Source organism: Microcaecilia unicolor, chromosome 1 (assembly GCF_901765095.1).
Source record: "Microcaecilia unicolor chromosome 1, aMicUni1.1, whole genome shotgun sequence".
In the NCBI taxonomy this organism is placed as follows: domain Eukaryota; kingdom Metazoa; phylum Chordata; class Amphibia; order Gymnophiona; family Siphonopidae; genus Microcaecilia; species Microcaecilia unicolor.
In genome coordinates, this window is record NC_044031.1 from 458658077 (window position 1) to 458674787 (window position 16711).

The 16711-nt window shown below is 41.5% G+C and overlaps 1 protein-coding gene across 8 annotated transcripts in view; it reads right to left on the reverse strand.

Moving 5' to 3' along the window:
* The window catches only part of EPB41L3 (erythrocyte membrane protein band 4.1 like 3), a 529614-nt gene that overhangs the window by 132316 nt on the left and 380587 nt on the right, over positions 1-16711 (reverse strand). For all 8 annotated transcript variants that reach the window (XM_030213128.1, XM_030213154.1, XM_030213135.1 and 5 more), the window contains one exon: positions 13292-13334. In XM_030213128.1, coding sequence (XP_030068988.1) covers positions 13292-13334 — 43 coding nt within the window. The remainder of the gene's footprint in view (positions 1-13291; positions 13335-16711) is intronic.

Below are 16711 nucleotides of genomic sequence, written 5' to 3' on the forward strand. Positions count from 1 at the left end.
TCATTTTATTCAGAGACGACATTTTATGAGCTCCATTGTCTGTCAAAATCCACTAATCTCCATGGTTTAGGGCTTTGGTTGTGATGTCCTTTCTATTCTGTTCTGGGTATTGATATCCCACTAATATTATAATATCAATCAAGAATCTAAGCAGTTTACATAAGTTCAGAACACACAATTAAAAACCATGATAGCCCTACCAATTCACTTATCCAGGTATTTGCTAAAAAGTAAGGTCTTCAATCCTTTCCAGAATTGTAGATAGCCCAGAAAGCATAAGAACTTGTACAGGTATAGAAATTCACAATTTGCTAGCTTGAAAAGTAAGAGCCATCATGAATTCTTTTATAACGAACATTTTTAACAAATGGAAATCCCAGCAAAAGAGTAGAATAGAAGCGAGAATTCCTCAGAAAAGCTGGATAAGCTATTAACTGCAGAAGAAAAGAACAGTTCCCCCGTAGAATGCTAAATACAATACAAGCAATCTTAAAATCAAGCTGCGTCAAAACTGGCAACCAATGTAAACTTTCAAGCAAAAGTGTTACATGGTCCTATCAAGAACAACCATAAATCATTTTGACAGCAGTATTTTGCAATAACTGCAACTTGTTAACTAGACTTAAATTTAATTCATCATACAGGACACTACAATAATCTAGCTGAGGAAGAACAACAGCCTGAACCAACATACGGAAATGTTCAATTAACCCCCTCCCCCCCCCCCAGATATTATTGCTCTCAATTATCGCAATTAAAAAAAATAACTTTCTTACTCAAGATTTGCGATTCCATCGTTAATTGGGTATCTAAAATAATTCACAATACCTTCGAGAATTTCTGAAACAACAACTGTTCTCCTGAGGCTACAGTTACACTGCAAGGGACGACAGACACATCGTTACAGAAATACAAAAATTTTGTCTTAGCTGCGTTAAGTTTTAAAAGATGTTGATTAGCCCAAGCATGAATTAGAGCTATACATTCAGGAGACAGAAGTTTGAAATGTTAAAAATTTGATGTTAATGGAATCAACACAAATATGTCGGCTGCATATGAGAAGCTGAAATAGCCCATCTAAAACTGATCCCACCAAGCTCATAAACACATTAAATAGAATCGGTGAGCCTTGTGGGACTCCAAAATCTGGTCTCCAACTAAACGAGAAGGTATTCTTCTTAACACAATATGATCTATTTCTTAAAAAGCCTTCTATTAATTTCTGAATAATGCCTACTATGTACCTATTTAATAAGTTCTAATGTGTTTAAAAAAAAGGTATTTTGAATACCTTAGAAATGCCACCACCTTCTCCTACACGAGTACGCAGATATGGAACGCACTACCCAAAGACCTGAAATCAATTCACGAAATAAATAACTTTCACAAATCTCTGAAGACATACTTCTTCAACAAGGCCTACAAAGAGAACCAAGAGCTTCACTAAGCCATCTGAACACTTCCTTCTAAACACTTCCTTCTTTCTTCCTTTACCCAATTTCAATAGCTTACCAATTGTACCTAATATCTTGTAATGATAATATCATAACAAAATTATGTAAGCCACATTGAGCCTGCAAATAGGTGGGATAATGTGGGATACAAGTGCAATAAATAAATAAAATAAATAAATGTTAACAAAATTAAAATGCACCATATATTTGCTTTGTAAAAGTAGGGTGTAAGTTAGAGTTTCTCAACCCAGTTCGGTAGACACCCCAACCCATGGAGGTTTTCAGTGTATCCACAATGAATATGCTTAAGAGAGATTTGCCTAAAATAGGGCAAATATATCCAGTCTCTCTCATACATACAGTGGTGGAAATAAGTATTTGATCCCTTGCTGATTTTGTAAGTTTGCCCACTGACAAAGACATGAGCAGCCCATAATTGAAGGGTAGGTTATTGGTAACAGTGAGAGATAGCACATCACAAATTAAATCCGGAAAATCACATTGTGGAAAGTATATGAATTTATTTGCATTCTGCAGAGGGAAATAAGTATTTGATCCCCCACCAACCAGTAAGAGATCTGGCCCCTACAGACCAGGTAGATGCTCCAAATCAACTCGTTACCTGCATGACAGACAGCTGTCGGCAATGGTCACCTGAACAAAAGTATCTATTTAGCAAATTTGCCTTTTCTTTATCATTATCTACATAGCGGTTTGCAGTATCTTTTAGTCTCACAATTCCCTTTTTAGTCACTCTCCTTTCACTAATATACCTGAAGAAATTTTTGTCCCCCCTCCTTACATTTCTAGCCATTTGTTCTTCCGCTTGCGCTTTCGCCAGACGTATCTCTCTCTTGGCTTCTTTCAGTTTCCTCCGATATTCCTCCCCGTGTTCCTCATCTTGAGTTTTTCTGTATTTCTGGAACGCCAACTCTTTAGCCTTTATTTTCTCAGCCACTTGCTTGGAGAACCATATCGGTTTCCTTTTTCTCTTGCTTTTATTTACTTTCCTTACATAAAGGTTTGTGGCCCTATTCATATACTTTCCACAATGTGATTTTCCGGATTTAATTTGTGATGTGCTATCTCTCACTGTTACCAATAACCTACCCTTCAATTATGGGCTGCTCATGTCTTTGTCAGTGGGCAAACTTACAAAATCAGCAAGGGATCAAATACTTATTTCCACCACTGTATTTACTATGGATATACTGAAAATCAGAGCGGACAGGTATGTCCCAAGTACTGGGAAGAGAACCCTTAGTGTAGGCACATGACACAGACCCTATGGATGCACCACATACGAACCATAAGAAATGAATAAACTAGTGTAAAACTGCAAGATGGGCCTACACTATCATTTACACCTAACTTTTGTTTATTATACCTTTTATTTCACTTTAAAGAGCAAAAATTGCTTCCACACTTCTTGGATAGGAATATTAAGACTATGACTGTGTCAATAACAAATGGGAGGATTGTAACTTGTAACCCAGTCACATGCAAAAAACATGGCACATCCTTCCCCAGAGGATACTACATGATTTACTTTTTTTTTTTTTTCTTGGTCATCTATTCTACTTAATATCACTTCTTGTGTATAAACAATTGAAAATTAGATAACTAACAACTGATTAAAATTGAACCCTGAGAAAACCACATTTTTATGGTTGGGTTCATCCGATTCCATAGAGCTCTCAAAAGTTTTCAATAGGTTCTAATATATATATACTAGTAAAAAAAGGCCCGTTTCTGACACAAATGAAACGGGCGCTAGCAAGGTTTTCCTCGGAGTGTGTATGTTTGGGAGAGTGTATGTGAGAGTGACTGTGTGTGAGACAGAGTGAAAGTGTGAGTGTGTGTGTGAGAGAGAGAGTGAGTCTGGGTGTGAGTGTGTTTGTGAGAGAGTGTGTGTGTGAGAATGAGAGTGTGTGCAAGTGTGTATGTGAGACACAGTGTGAGACAGAGTGTGTGTGTGTGTGTGTGCGCGAGAGAGAGTGTGTGTGACACAGATTCTCTGTGAGAGTGAGTGTATGAGACCAAGCGACTGTGTGAGTGACTGTGTGGCACATAGAGAGTGAATGTGATACAGTGTGAGACAGAGTGTGTGAGATTGAGAGTCAGAAAGACATTGTATATGAGAGAGAGAGTGTGTGTGTGACAGAGATACCTCCCTTCCTGTGTCTCTCTGGTGTCAGGCCCCCTCCCCTCTGTCTGTGGTGTCTGAGATTCCCGCCACTGCACCCAAGCAATTGGTGTGCTGGAGGAGGGGGAGGGGGGATGTGTTGGGGGGGTTCAGGTTGGAAGAAGAGGGGTGCGGGGGGTTCAGGAAGCGCTACCAGATGCGAGTGAAAGAGTGTGTGTGTGTTGGGGGGGGGGGTTCAGGAAGCGATGCCAGATGACTGAGTGTGTGTGTGTGGGTGGGGGCGGGCAGTGGGTTCAGGAAGCGCTGGCAGATGAGAGAGAGAGTGTGTGTGTGTGTGTGTGGGGGGGGGGGGGGGTTCAGGAAGCGCTGCCAGATGAGAGAAAGTGAGTGTCCGTGTGTGTGTGTATACGGGGTTTCCGGAAGCGCTGGCAGATGAGAGAGAGTGAGTGTATGTGGGGGGGAGGGGGGTTCAGGAAGCGCTGGCACATGAGAGTGAGAAAGAGTGTGTGTGTGTGTGTGTTGGAGGGGTGTGTGGGGGGGTGTGTGTTGGGGGTTTCAGCTTGGAAGAGGAGGGGTGTGTGGGGGTGTTTGTAAGTGCTGCGAGATGAGTGAGTGAGTGTGTGGGGGGGCGGTTTATCAAGTGTTTCCACATGAGAGTGTGTGTGTGTGGTGGGGGGCTTCAGGAAGCGCTGCCAGATGAGCGAGAGTATGTGTGTGTGTGTGGGGGGGTTCAGGAAGCGGTGCGATATGAGAGACTGAGTGTGTGTGTGTGTGGTGGGGGGGGGGGGGGTTGCCACATGAGTGAGTGAGTGTGTATGTGGGGGGCAGGGATATCAGGAAGCGCTGCCAGATGAGAGAGAGAGAGAGAGAGAGACTGAGTGTGTGTGTGTTGGGGGGGGGGGGGGGGGGTCAGGAAACACAGCCAGATGAGTGAGTGTGGGGGGGGCAGGGGTTTCAGGAAGCGCTGGCAGATAAGAGTGTGTGTGTGTTGGGGGGGGGGGGGGGTTCAGGAAGCGCTGCCAGATGAGAGAGAGTGAGTGTCTGTGTGTGTCTGTGTGTACGGGGTTTCCAGAAGCGCTGGCAGATGAGAGAGAGAGTGTGTGTGTGTGTGTGTGGGGGGGGGGGGGGGGGGGTTGGGGGTTTCAGCTTGGAAGAGGAGGGGTGTGTGGGGGTGTCTGTAAGTGCTGCGAGATGAGTGAGTGTGTGGGGGGGCGGTTTATCAAGTGTTTCCACATGAAAGTGTGTGTGTGTGTGGTGGGGGGCTTCAGGAAGCGCTGCCAGATGAGCGAGAGTATGTGTGTGTGTGTGTGGGGGGGGGGGGTTTCAGGAAGCGGTGCGATATGAGAGACTGAGTGTGTGTGTGGTGAGGGGGGGGTTGCCACATGAGTGAGTGAGTGTGTATGTGGGGGGCAGGGATTTCAGGAAGCACTGCCAGTTGAGAGAGAGAGAGAGACTGAGTGTGTGTGTGTTGGGGGGGGGGGGCGTTGAAGTGTGGCCAAATGAGAGTGAGTGTGTGTGTTTGGGGGGGGGGGGGGGGGTTAAGAAAAACACAGCCAGATGAGTGAGTGTGGGGGGGGGGGCAGGGGTTTCAGAAAGTGCTGGCAGATGAGAGTGTGTGTGTGTTGGGGGGGGGGGGGGCGTTGAGGAAGTGTGGCCAAATGAGAGTGAGTGAGTAAGTGTGGGGGGGGGGGGGGGTAAGGAAGCGGTGCCAGATGAGGATGAGTGTGTGTGTGTGTGTTGTTTGCTTCAGTTTTTTTGGGGGAGGGAGGATCCTGCTTTTTAGAAGAAGAAGTAATGAAGCGTGTCCTCCGCGCGATGCCCCCCCTCCCGCCACCATCCCACCCACAGCGATGCACCCGGTCGCCGCCATCACACCCACAGTGGCCATCGCACCCACCATCGTGTAGTTTTGCTGGCGGGGGAACCAAAATCCCGCCAGCAGAAGTCTTGTGTGTGTGCTGAGTGAGTCAGACTCCTCCAGCGATCTTCGGCGTTGCTAGCCTGTGCAGGGCGGGGTACTTTGCGTCTGACGTCCTGCACGTGCAGGACGTCAGATGCACAGAAGCCCTGGCTGCCTGCATAGGCTAGCAACGCCGAAGATGACGCCGTAGTCAGCAGACAGGACTTGTGCTGGCGGGGTTTCGGGTCCCCCGCCGGCAAAGCAACGTGAAGGTGGGTGGCTTAGTAGCGGGTTGTTGCGGGGGGGGGGGGGGGTGTTGGACCTCCTTCTTTTGACCTGCAGCTTTGGGGGGGGGGAGGGTCGGGTCGGGGCGAAGGTGGGCGGATCTATCATTATGTGGGTGGGGCTTCTAGTTTTTGACGTTTTGCTTGCGTGCGGGCGGGGGGGGGGGGGGTGTTGGATGTCGGGACTGTGGACTCCGGAGCTTTGGAGGTGTTTTCCCTTTCCACGGGTGGGTCGGCAGGGGGAGGAGTAGGGAAACACGCTCCGCGTGTTTCCCTACTCCTCCCCGTGCGTGGGTGCGATCCGGTTTTTTTTTCCGCCCTCGACGTCATGACGTTTGACGCGAGGGCGGGGCAGAGACGGCTGGGTGGCTTCACACCACGAACTCCACGAACCCTTCAGGGAGTGTTTTAGTGACTTCAGAACGTTGTCCTCATTAGAACGTTCACGTTGCGTTTTATTATATTAGATGTACCTAAGAATCAGGCTCAGGTGAAGAAGTTGATTGCTCCTGGACATTTTCTCACCAAGTAAAGTCTCTTATTAGTAAATCCTTCTATATGTTAAAAAAAATTAAGAGTGATTTTTAAGTATTTTGAAACAGAAAAGTTTAGGTTGGTGGTGCAGGCTTTGATTTTGACTAGACTGGACTACTGCAATGTAGTTTATATGAGTTGCTCTAAGACTTTGTTAAAGCGACTGCAGAAGGTTCAAAATACAGCGGCCAGATTGATATGTTTTGCCCTTTGTTCAGATTCTAACTCTCCATTGTTTGAGAGGTTACACTGGTTGCCTGTGTGCAATTCAAACTTTACACTTTAGTTCATCACATTTTGAATGGTGAAGCTCTATTATATTTAGCTGAGTGGGTAACAGTTCTTTCTAATGGCGTTCACAGTAATACTCGTAATCAAATGCTACTTCGTTTTCCATCGCCTAAATTGGTCAAAAAATTTAAGGTACTTTACTCTCCTATACATTATCAAGCTGTCCATGTGTGGAATTTGTTGCCATTATCGATTCGTGTTATATCACATCATCTATCCTTCCGGAAGAATCTTAAAACCTACTTATTTGTAAGACATTTTTAATAGATTGATGTAAGACTATGTTATTATAATTGAAGCATGAGTGTTCCTGTTGTTTCTTTTGACCGATTATGTTATTTGCATAGAACTATTATTGGTTGTTGTGGAATAGAAGAACTATATAACATAACATAAAGCTCCTGGAACTTCCATACCCATGTCACCTTTTGCTTTGCTCCTCCAACAAGCAAATAAAGGGGCTAAAGAGTTTTACAAAATGAATACCTTTATATTGTATGAAACAAAGTTACTAACCTCCACAGGCTTTAAAGAGGGTACACTCAAAATCAGCTGACTCTTGCTAGCAAAATTCCTTTGATGCTAAAAAAGCTGGCAACTAATAAGAAATATCATATCCCTAAACGTCACAGTTGCTCTTCTCACTTCCAGTTTTCCAACAAGTACCACTTTTAAACCAAAATGAACTATATCTCTCTTTTACTCATACTTAAATATACCCAAAAGATATATCCTCATGCTGAGTACCACTAATGATGTTCCCATTTGAAAGGAGACCAGGCAGTTTCACAAACTCAAAATCTATGTGTCAGGGAAATAAAAAATAAATAGTCTGGAAAAGACCGACCGTCATGGCTTAATTTGGGGGGGAGGGACCAAAGTACAGTTCTGCCACTTTTTTTCAGACTCCAGAACTGCAGGTGTGCTATGCTCTAGCCCCTCTCTTCCAGGAAGCCATCAGGGGAGGGAGTGCGGCTGGAGCGGAGCAGAGATCAGTGGCTCTCCTACCTAATCTATCCCCTCAGTTTGCATGCCATTTCCTCCCCTTCACATGGTTCCATTTTCTATTGACTATAAATTAAGTCCAGCAAACTCTACATAGGGGAGCACTGCTTTGGCATATAATTAGCGCAGTAACCTTTTTTTTTTTTTTTGCTTTGGTGGCACCATATTATGGAAAGCACAAAAAGCTATTTTAAAATTGATTAGCTACAGAAAAGTGACTTATGAAGGTTAAGAGCTTGTATGAGAGTCCTATGACTTGAGTCAAGGTTTATATTCTGATATTTAGCGCTGCTATTCCGGTACAGCCCAGTGCTGAATATCTGGGCATAAAGTAACTCACGATGGCTGGTGTTAAAAAGAGTTGACCACCGTGAACCTTAGGCAATGCTATTCTGAATGCATTATCACAGGCTCTTTTTGAATGTATAAATATAGAAAGATTGCTGGCATGGTTCTAATTAGACAAAAAAATGCAACTTCTATGTGCAGGTTTCTCTAAAAGAAGTCATCGGCAGAAAAGGAACATTCAATCTACTTATTCTGCTCATTAATTCTCATCTACTGTGTTGTCAAAGAACTACTTGATCTGTGGCCCTCTCTTTCTCTGTCACTAAGGTCCTTGTGTGTCTATTCCACACATACTTGAATTTTTCCATTGCACTGGCTCATGTGACCTCCACTAAAAGTCTTTCTAGGTATCTGCCACCCTCCCAGAGAAGTGCTATTTTCACATCCTTGCAGTCTCACATAATGACCCACTGTTTATGAGCTTTTTGCTTTATGGAAAGGATGCCTTCTGAAGCACTAAACCTGCCACATATTTTTTGTATTGCATCTCTTCCTTCCCTTTTTCTTCTAGATAGAAACTGTGACAGCTAAAATCATACTATGTATAACTCAAGGTAACCCATACATATTTCTGAAGCCTCGTTTGAATTACCTCTTGAAGATATGGTCTATAGTATTTCTGTCTTTCTAAGCCATATTATTTGTTTTCCTATCTGCATTGCCAAATTGACTGGCTACATCAAGCACACTAGGGTCTATTTTCTGTTTGTTAAGAGCTACTACTCCATCTCTTAAAAAAAAAAAGTTATGTTGCCCTTAAATCACTGCATCCCAAATGCATAAATTTAGCTTTTTTTTGTTTGTTTGTTTTTGGAGCTGAATATAGAGCTATCATACCTTTTACTACTTTTCTAATGGTTTTTAATTATCTTTCATCTCAAATTATCCACTCTGGCATATACATTGTTTACACTTGAGAAATTCTTTACTAAATATTACAAATTCTGCAAGCATTATTTTCCCACATAAAACAATATAGTCACTGCCTTTGAGTCACAGGCAGTGGAACCGGATGGACTACCAGGGACGTGGCCCTATGGATATTTTGTATGACAGCATCAGCAACTAGACAGTTTGGGGACAGGGCCAGAGATTGGTTAATTTAGCCCCTTCTACCATGCTGCCCATGCTCTGAATAACAGTTCATTTAAGATGCAACACAGAAAAAAGTTATTTAAAGATGCAGAATCTTTTTTTAACCACTTTTATGCAAAATTCCCCATTATGTGCTAACCACCATGTCCTCCTTTCCAAGGAGCCACCACTCCGTCTCCATCTTCTTCTCAGCTCAATACCCCCTAAGCCACACACAGAGTTTCCCTTGCCCCCAAGCTTAGTCTCTCTTTGCCCCCTCCAGACTCAAAATCCCAATTCCAGATTTCATATTCCTCCAGTCTCCTCTCTCTGCACATGTTCCCGCCCCCAAGACTTAAACCTCCAGCCCTCCACCAGATCTCTAACTTGCTTTGCTCTTGCTCTCCCTCTCCTTCCCACTCTGAGCCAGCTACTACTATTTTTCTAGTTACGAATCAGTGGCCAAGAGGTTAGCAGCTGAACAGTATCCATGTGCTACCACAGAATAAATCAGCCTGGTCCACTCAGAAGAACACTTCCAGCCAGTTAATCACCTCCCAGCCATCAGTCTAGCCCTGAGAAGAGTTAACCAGAAAAAAGTGCTGTAAAATGGGCTGTGCACGCAAGTACTGTTCACTTAGATTAAGGTGATATAGAAAGCGTAAATAAAATATAAACTACCCCCTCAAACATTTCCTTTCATGTCCTCTGGCTGCACAGTCCAGTGCTGCTTACTGTCACCTTCCAGCTGATCTGACCAACACTGCCCCTTTGCACAATAAACACAAAGCTTCTGCGTTAATTGTTGAGGGCATTCAGAGCATCTGCCCACGCAGAGGAAAAATCTTTACTGAGTGCTGTGCATTGACAAGATAGGTGGCAGTAAGTGCATCCATACCACCATGCTGAGAGGTTTAAACAAACAAAAAAAAAATTTTACAATATTAAATAAGACGGCACTATCTACAATGGTAACATTGTGTGGTTATCATGTGCTAACTGCAAAACGCAGTCCACACCCATTCCCTACCTTTGCCACACTAATGCATGAATTGGCACATGCTAACTGTCGAGGCACTACACAAGTGCTAGCACGGTAACTGTTAGTATGGCTGTGCACTATCAAAACATGCTAATTCAAGTGTCAACTGCTCAATGCACTTTAGAAAAATAAAGGACCCCCATATTGGCTATTATCTTGCAACACATTAACTTCAAGGCACTGGGGGGGAAATTCTACAAATGGTGCCTTTAACATCAGCACCAAAAAAAAATGTAGCAGTATTCTATAAACCACACCTAAAGTTATGCACAGTTTACAGAATAGCACTTAAGCCCAGGGATCAAACCTACATTTAGGTGTAGCCATTTGCACCAATGACAATGTGGTGCAAATGCCCTCGCCTATATTTAGGAACGAAGTCCCCTTAGAACTACAGGTGTAACTAAAACTCATGCCTCTGATCAACCCATGGATAGGGTTACCATATGGCTCCAGAAAAAGGAGGACGGATTGAGCCAGCCGGGTTTTACTTCCATTGCTTTCAATGGAAAGCAATTGCGCCAGCCGGGTTTTACTTCCATTGCTTTCAATGGAAAGCAATGGAAGTAAAACCCGACTGGCTCAATCCGTCCTCCTTTTTCTGGAGCCATATGGTAACCCTACCCATGGACCTCCCATTTCCTCTCTTCCTATTCCCATTCGCGCATATATGTAAACTGAATCAAATTAGTGACAATAATTGCTTGTTAAAAAGCTAAGAGCTAATTAGGTTATTATTCAATTAAAATGTGTGCAAATTGGGCACATGCCCAAATTTGCATGCACATTTAATTAGCACTTTTTATAGGATTAGGGGGTTAGTGTCCAGCAGACCAGTTTAGAACTAATGTTATGCCCGTCATCCAGAGAGATAAAACTTCTTGAGCCCCGCCATATAAAGGCACTGTATAGCAGCTATTTGCAAGTATTTCAGGTAGTATTCAAAGGGGGGAGGGGAAATTAAAACCAAAAGTTTCCCTTCTATTCTGCTTTATATGTTCATATATACATGCATTATTCCTTTTTCTCAGCAAGTTTAAAATAGAAAACAAATATATAGATCAGTTATTAAAATCTGTGCATGTGGAGATGTACAAAATCAAATCAATCCTAACTTTATAGTCACAAATCTTTGTAAATAGGATTAAACGTACGATGCCATTAAACCAGCACTTAATCTAACTTTGGATGGCAGAACTACAATCAACTGAGTTGGAGCTCTGGATGATGAGATCAACTAAATTAGATAACCTGCCCATATATTGCATCCTTTTTGGTCAGTATGCTTTACAACCTGTGTAATATAAAAATAGCTCTTTACATCATGCTAGCATTAACCCTACGTGTCCTGTCTGCCAAGTCTTTTCATTTAAGCTTTGACTAAATAGAGGTATGGATGGCATCTCTATTCAACAACTCCATCAAACTGAAGATTATCTCATATTTCATAAACTATTGAAAACTCACTTGATAAAATTGTCCTCCAACAACAGAAATAACTAACCCTCTAAGTAAACTTGCAGTAACAATTCTGTCCATATTCACATTCTATCCTATGTATTACAAACATGTTATGTAATCAGGATTTCATGTTATGCTTTTATTAGTAATTGTGTGTGTGTATATATATATATATATATATATACATACACACACACACACACATACTTTGTTCTATGTAATCAGAACGCCTTGTCACTTCTAATTTTCTTATATTGTGACACACTGAACTTGAATCCTATTTGAGATAATGTGGGATATAAATGTCATAAATAAAATAAATGTTATAAATGTGAGCGGACATTCAGCATGACTGTGTGCTACTGTACATTCTATGAAATACCATATTATCTAACTCTGACAAAAAATAACCCACTTTGTTAATATGTTTCATATTGTGAGAACACCAAGTAGCCACAGCATTGGATTGAAATGTAAAATTCTGCCTGGATTAACCCCTTAAAGCCAAGTTTTATTTCCAATGTTGGTTAGCCCAGAAATCCAAAATATATCCAAATCATGCTTAGACAGCAAAGCATTTTATTTACAGATGCCAAATGTAGATAAGGACCACAATGTCCAACATTTTGGGCCATAGGAAACAGTAGATAAAAGGGGCTGGTGGATTCCAAACTATGGAGTTTAGCCTAGGCTTGTGGATCACAGAAACCTACTGTAAGCGGACTCCATTTTGATTATGAACAAAGCTAAGAGACTGTTTGTTTTGATTACTTTGGAAAGTACAACTAGCTTCAACCAATTGCATGCAGAAATAGAACAGACCTAGATGAATAAAGGGAAGTCCAATAGCAAGGGGAATGAAGAAAAAAAACCTACCACTGGTGGAAACCTCCATAGTATGAAACTTATGGGTTCCAAGTCTAGAGAATTATTGCTGATGCTTACAAAAATATCTGGCTGCTAGTCCTTTGTGTGCAGGTAGAGGCTGAAAGACCAAAAAGATGATGTGCAGAAAGAAATGAACCTGTCATGTCCTTCCACCAGAAGCCCCTTCTAATACTACACCATCTGGGGCAGAACCTGAGATCCACCTAAGTCTGTGCCTTCAGTGAATATAGAAGTGTGCCATGGAAATCAGTGATGGAGAAATAACAGAATACCAGCAAGAAGCAGCAGAAGGAACTACAAAGAAAGAAGAAAAATGCTGACCATGAGGAACCAGAAGGTGGCAAGATCCTAGGAGAAGTCACCAGGTACATTTCACATTCTAGGAACATTTGTGGGTGAGACACATCCATAAATATTCATATTTTAGTCATTAATTAGCAATACTGACCTTTGGAGGTGTTAGGGTAACAATTTTACCAAAAATCCATAATATCTACCTCTGCTCTCTCTTTATCACCCTATCCACTAATAATTCATAATGTACAGAATATGTAAACCGCTTGGTTGTACCACAAAGGCAATGTATCAAATATCTCAATCTGTATTTACTAGTTTATAATTGGGCAGAATAAATTCCTGATATTCAGAGAAAAAAACAAATTTCTATTTTGGTTCTAGTGTTTTGGAAGGGCAACTTCCAAAGTTATATTCCTATTCCCAGAATCCTCTGCAACCTAAACATTTATACAACACTAAACTCTCCACTTATGCGCAGATTTAAATCTGAGATGCATATGCATGTATGTTTGCAATTACATATGTGTTCTTCATCTTTTACAGACAAACCAGTGATTTGACACTTACTTCGTATTTGCTTTTTGATCTCCTTGGCGGGGTCCAACCAGTTCTGAGAATGAAGAGATAACATGCATTAATATCATTTTTAAAATGGCTTTTCATGGCATTTAAATCTATACAAACCAGAGCTGGGTGAATTAACATTCACAGGGCAAGACAGGAAATGGCTTTCACGTTTACAGACCTGTTAACTAAAAGCATGAAGAGTAACCTTTTTCACTTCTATATTTCATGCTCCATAACTGCATGTCTGCTTTAAACTAGCATACTGAACATTTCTGACTACTGCTGGGCTAAAAAAAAAAAAAAAGAAAAAAAAACCTGTGAAAAACCATCATAATTCAAAACACAGCCTATTATCAGGTCATAAAAGCAGTATCAAAAATTGTTTCATACTCATAAGGCAACTGGGAAGCAGGGGAGTACTTAATTTGGTTCTTATTTAATAACACTACAGCAATGTTTTTCAAATGCTTTTCAAATGCCGCCACTAATGGCTTTTTCTTCATACAGACATGACCATTATGGGGCCTTATTAAATGTACTGTCTACTTCCTGCATACTGCTTCTGTGTCCAACTGCTGTCACCTCTGTAACGTACAGCTACAAAAGTTTGACTCACATAAGAGTGCTTATACTCTTGCACTAATCATGAAAAAACACATGTAGGCATACAGGCACAGCATTGCTCTACTTCACAGAAGCTATCTAAAGCCAAAGAAATGGCAGAAAACTGGTACAGACTCAGCAAGCAGAGAGTCCCAGAGGCTGATAAAATAGTAAATGAGGTTCTGATCTTCCTCCCGCCCCCACCCCAGGCAGAAGAGAGCAGATCATACATTTCTTCTACTAGCAACCAAAATGGGAGGTATGTTCTACTCTTCACCTGTGACTAGCAGTTGGAGTTACACTAAAAGAGCTAAGGAAAGTTCTAGATGGGGGGGGGGGGGGGGGGCAATGGAAGGTCCAGAGAGCTGGCTGAGTGTGATCCTGGTGGAGGACATGAAGGGTACTCTGTGGAAGAGGTACAGTAAGACCATAGCCCTACAGCATATTGGAAATAATTTGGGGATAAATTGAAGCAGCTCAGGAAGGGGATGAGGATTTAAGTACATCAGGGGGGAAAACTGTCCACAGCAGGGGCCAACAAGACGTAGTGGTCACATTTTAAACCCACTAAATAATGAAACCTTGCAAGTCACCTAGAGGAGTCCGGCATAAACACTTTTGTCATTCCGACTGCCAAACCATTAACATGCGACACTTGGCATCAATGATGCAAATGCATCCAGTATAAGTTTAAATATCTTTTCAAATAACTTTAGCAGTTCTAGTAGTGCTCTAGTCTATACGTAGAAACAGGAATATCCTAGGTCAGATTCTCTGTTCTATTTCATCCATCCATGAGAGTTGTGTGTGGACTGCAGCAAGAAGTTTCTGACAGAAAAATATAGACTGAGCATGAAGTGAAGAAGTAATGGTGTACCAGTGGCATCAAAGTGATAGGTTTAGGAAGACAGAGCTTCTGCTTAGCCACGGATCGGACAGAAAAGGCATACAAACAAAAAAGAAGAAATCAAGGGATGAGAAAGAATGATGAGGGAAGCAGAGAACAGTAGAAAGGATGAAAAAAGAAGGAACAAAATGGAGAGCAAGAGAGAAAAAAAGGGATGGTATGAAAGGTGATCATGTCCTACTCCTGTAATGCAGACACAGGCCTACATCACAGAATTCCAATTACTTCAACTCTAGACACTGACTTACAGACTGCTTAAGCTTATTACTGGTAAGCAAGTAGCTCAGCAGTAAGGGTAGACTGCAGTTTGAAACTAATCTCATCCACCAGTAATAATGCACCCTCTTTTTCTCCTAGGGGGTATGTGCAAACTATCATGCTTGCACAAACCAATGTGCATGCACACCCTACTGGGAAAGAGGGCATATCAAATTAAAAAATAAAAAATCACATTATATGTGTCCAGCACACACTCAACAACATTCATTGGAAAAGAAAATCCAAATGAAAACATAAAACGTTTTTGGTACCTATCCCTACTCGGCAGCCATAGAATTTCCCTTCAAGCCAACAACAAGATCCTGGGGAAAAAATAAGTAAGCTGGACAGCGTACATGGTTTAACCCTTTCATTGCCTGGAACTTGCCATCTCAGCAAAACTTTAAAGCCTAATTAGAGAGCTTCCTCCCATTCCTGGTCCAGAAATTGTGAGATTTTAACCACCTTGCTAGTAATGCTGGGTCAGAATGTTAAATTGCTTTGAAGGTGGTGGTCTCCCAATGCAAAAGTAAAAAAAAAAAAAAAGTGGGGGAGAGGACAAATTCATTTCCAGCACAAGGGTAAAATAAATAGGTTTACTGACTAAACTCAAAGTAAATTGATAAAACAGTCTATGCAAATCTGTGTTTCAGTGCATGAGCACCTGCCTTAGGAGTCGACAAATCATTTTAATAATGTTCACAATCCCATGTAAATAAAGTGTGAAGTACACACGCCTCGGTATATTTGATAAATCGATTCCAGAATAAACATCTGTAAAAGCAAATGTTGTTATAACAGCAGCATAAGCACACTTAAACAAACAGCTGCTACTTGCAATTGTGGAATTGATTTATGTACTTTGCACTTTATTTACATGGGATTGTGAGCATTATTCAAACTGATAAGTGCACTGAAACACAGATCTGCGTCAAGTCTGTTTTATCAATTTTAAAAGTTTGGTCAATAAACTCATTTTACCTTTGGTCCTCCCCCACTTTCTCTTTAAAATATTATTTTTAAAATATATTTTTATTAAGAACAGTGGACAAATAGAAACCACACAGATCATTACAAATTAGCATACAGTAAAGCAAACCAAAAAGGAGGGCAATAAAAGCATTCGTGTGCAAATTAACATCACTATTAACCATTGATGTTTTTTTTTATATATAATAACTAATATCAAAATTATCAATGGTCTCTCTCTCCTCCTTATAAACACTGCTAATCCAGTAAGAGATAAACCAAACAACCCCTTCTCCGCTATTACATTTTATGAAATCCCTCATTCCTACAATTTCTCTATAAATCAGGTCCACATCTCTCACTACCTGAACCTTCCCATACATCCATCCAAACCCTCATGCAAACCATCTCACCCACACAAACCCCTCTTCTCCCACCTATCTCTTGTTAGCAATATAGAACCTACTGTGGGGCTCCCTATTATATGACCTCAAGAAACGCTTCCATAGTGTTACATATCTTTTCTTATCAACGGTGTAGGAAGAGCGATATGTAAGGTTTTCAAAGCAGGCCAACTTTCTCATTCGGGCCAACCACTGAGAGAAGGGAGGTGGATCTTCTGATGCCCAGTATACTAAGATCAATTTCTTGACCAAAAGCAATGCATTATAAATAAATCAACG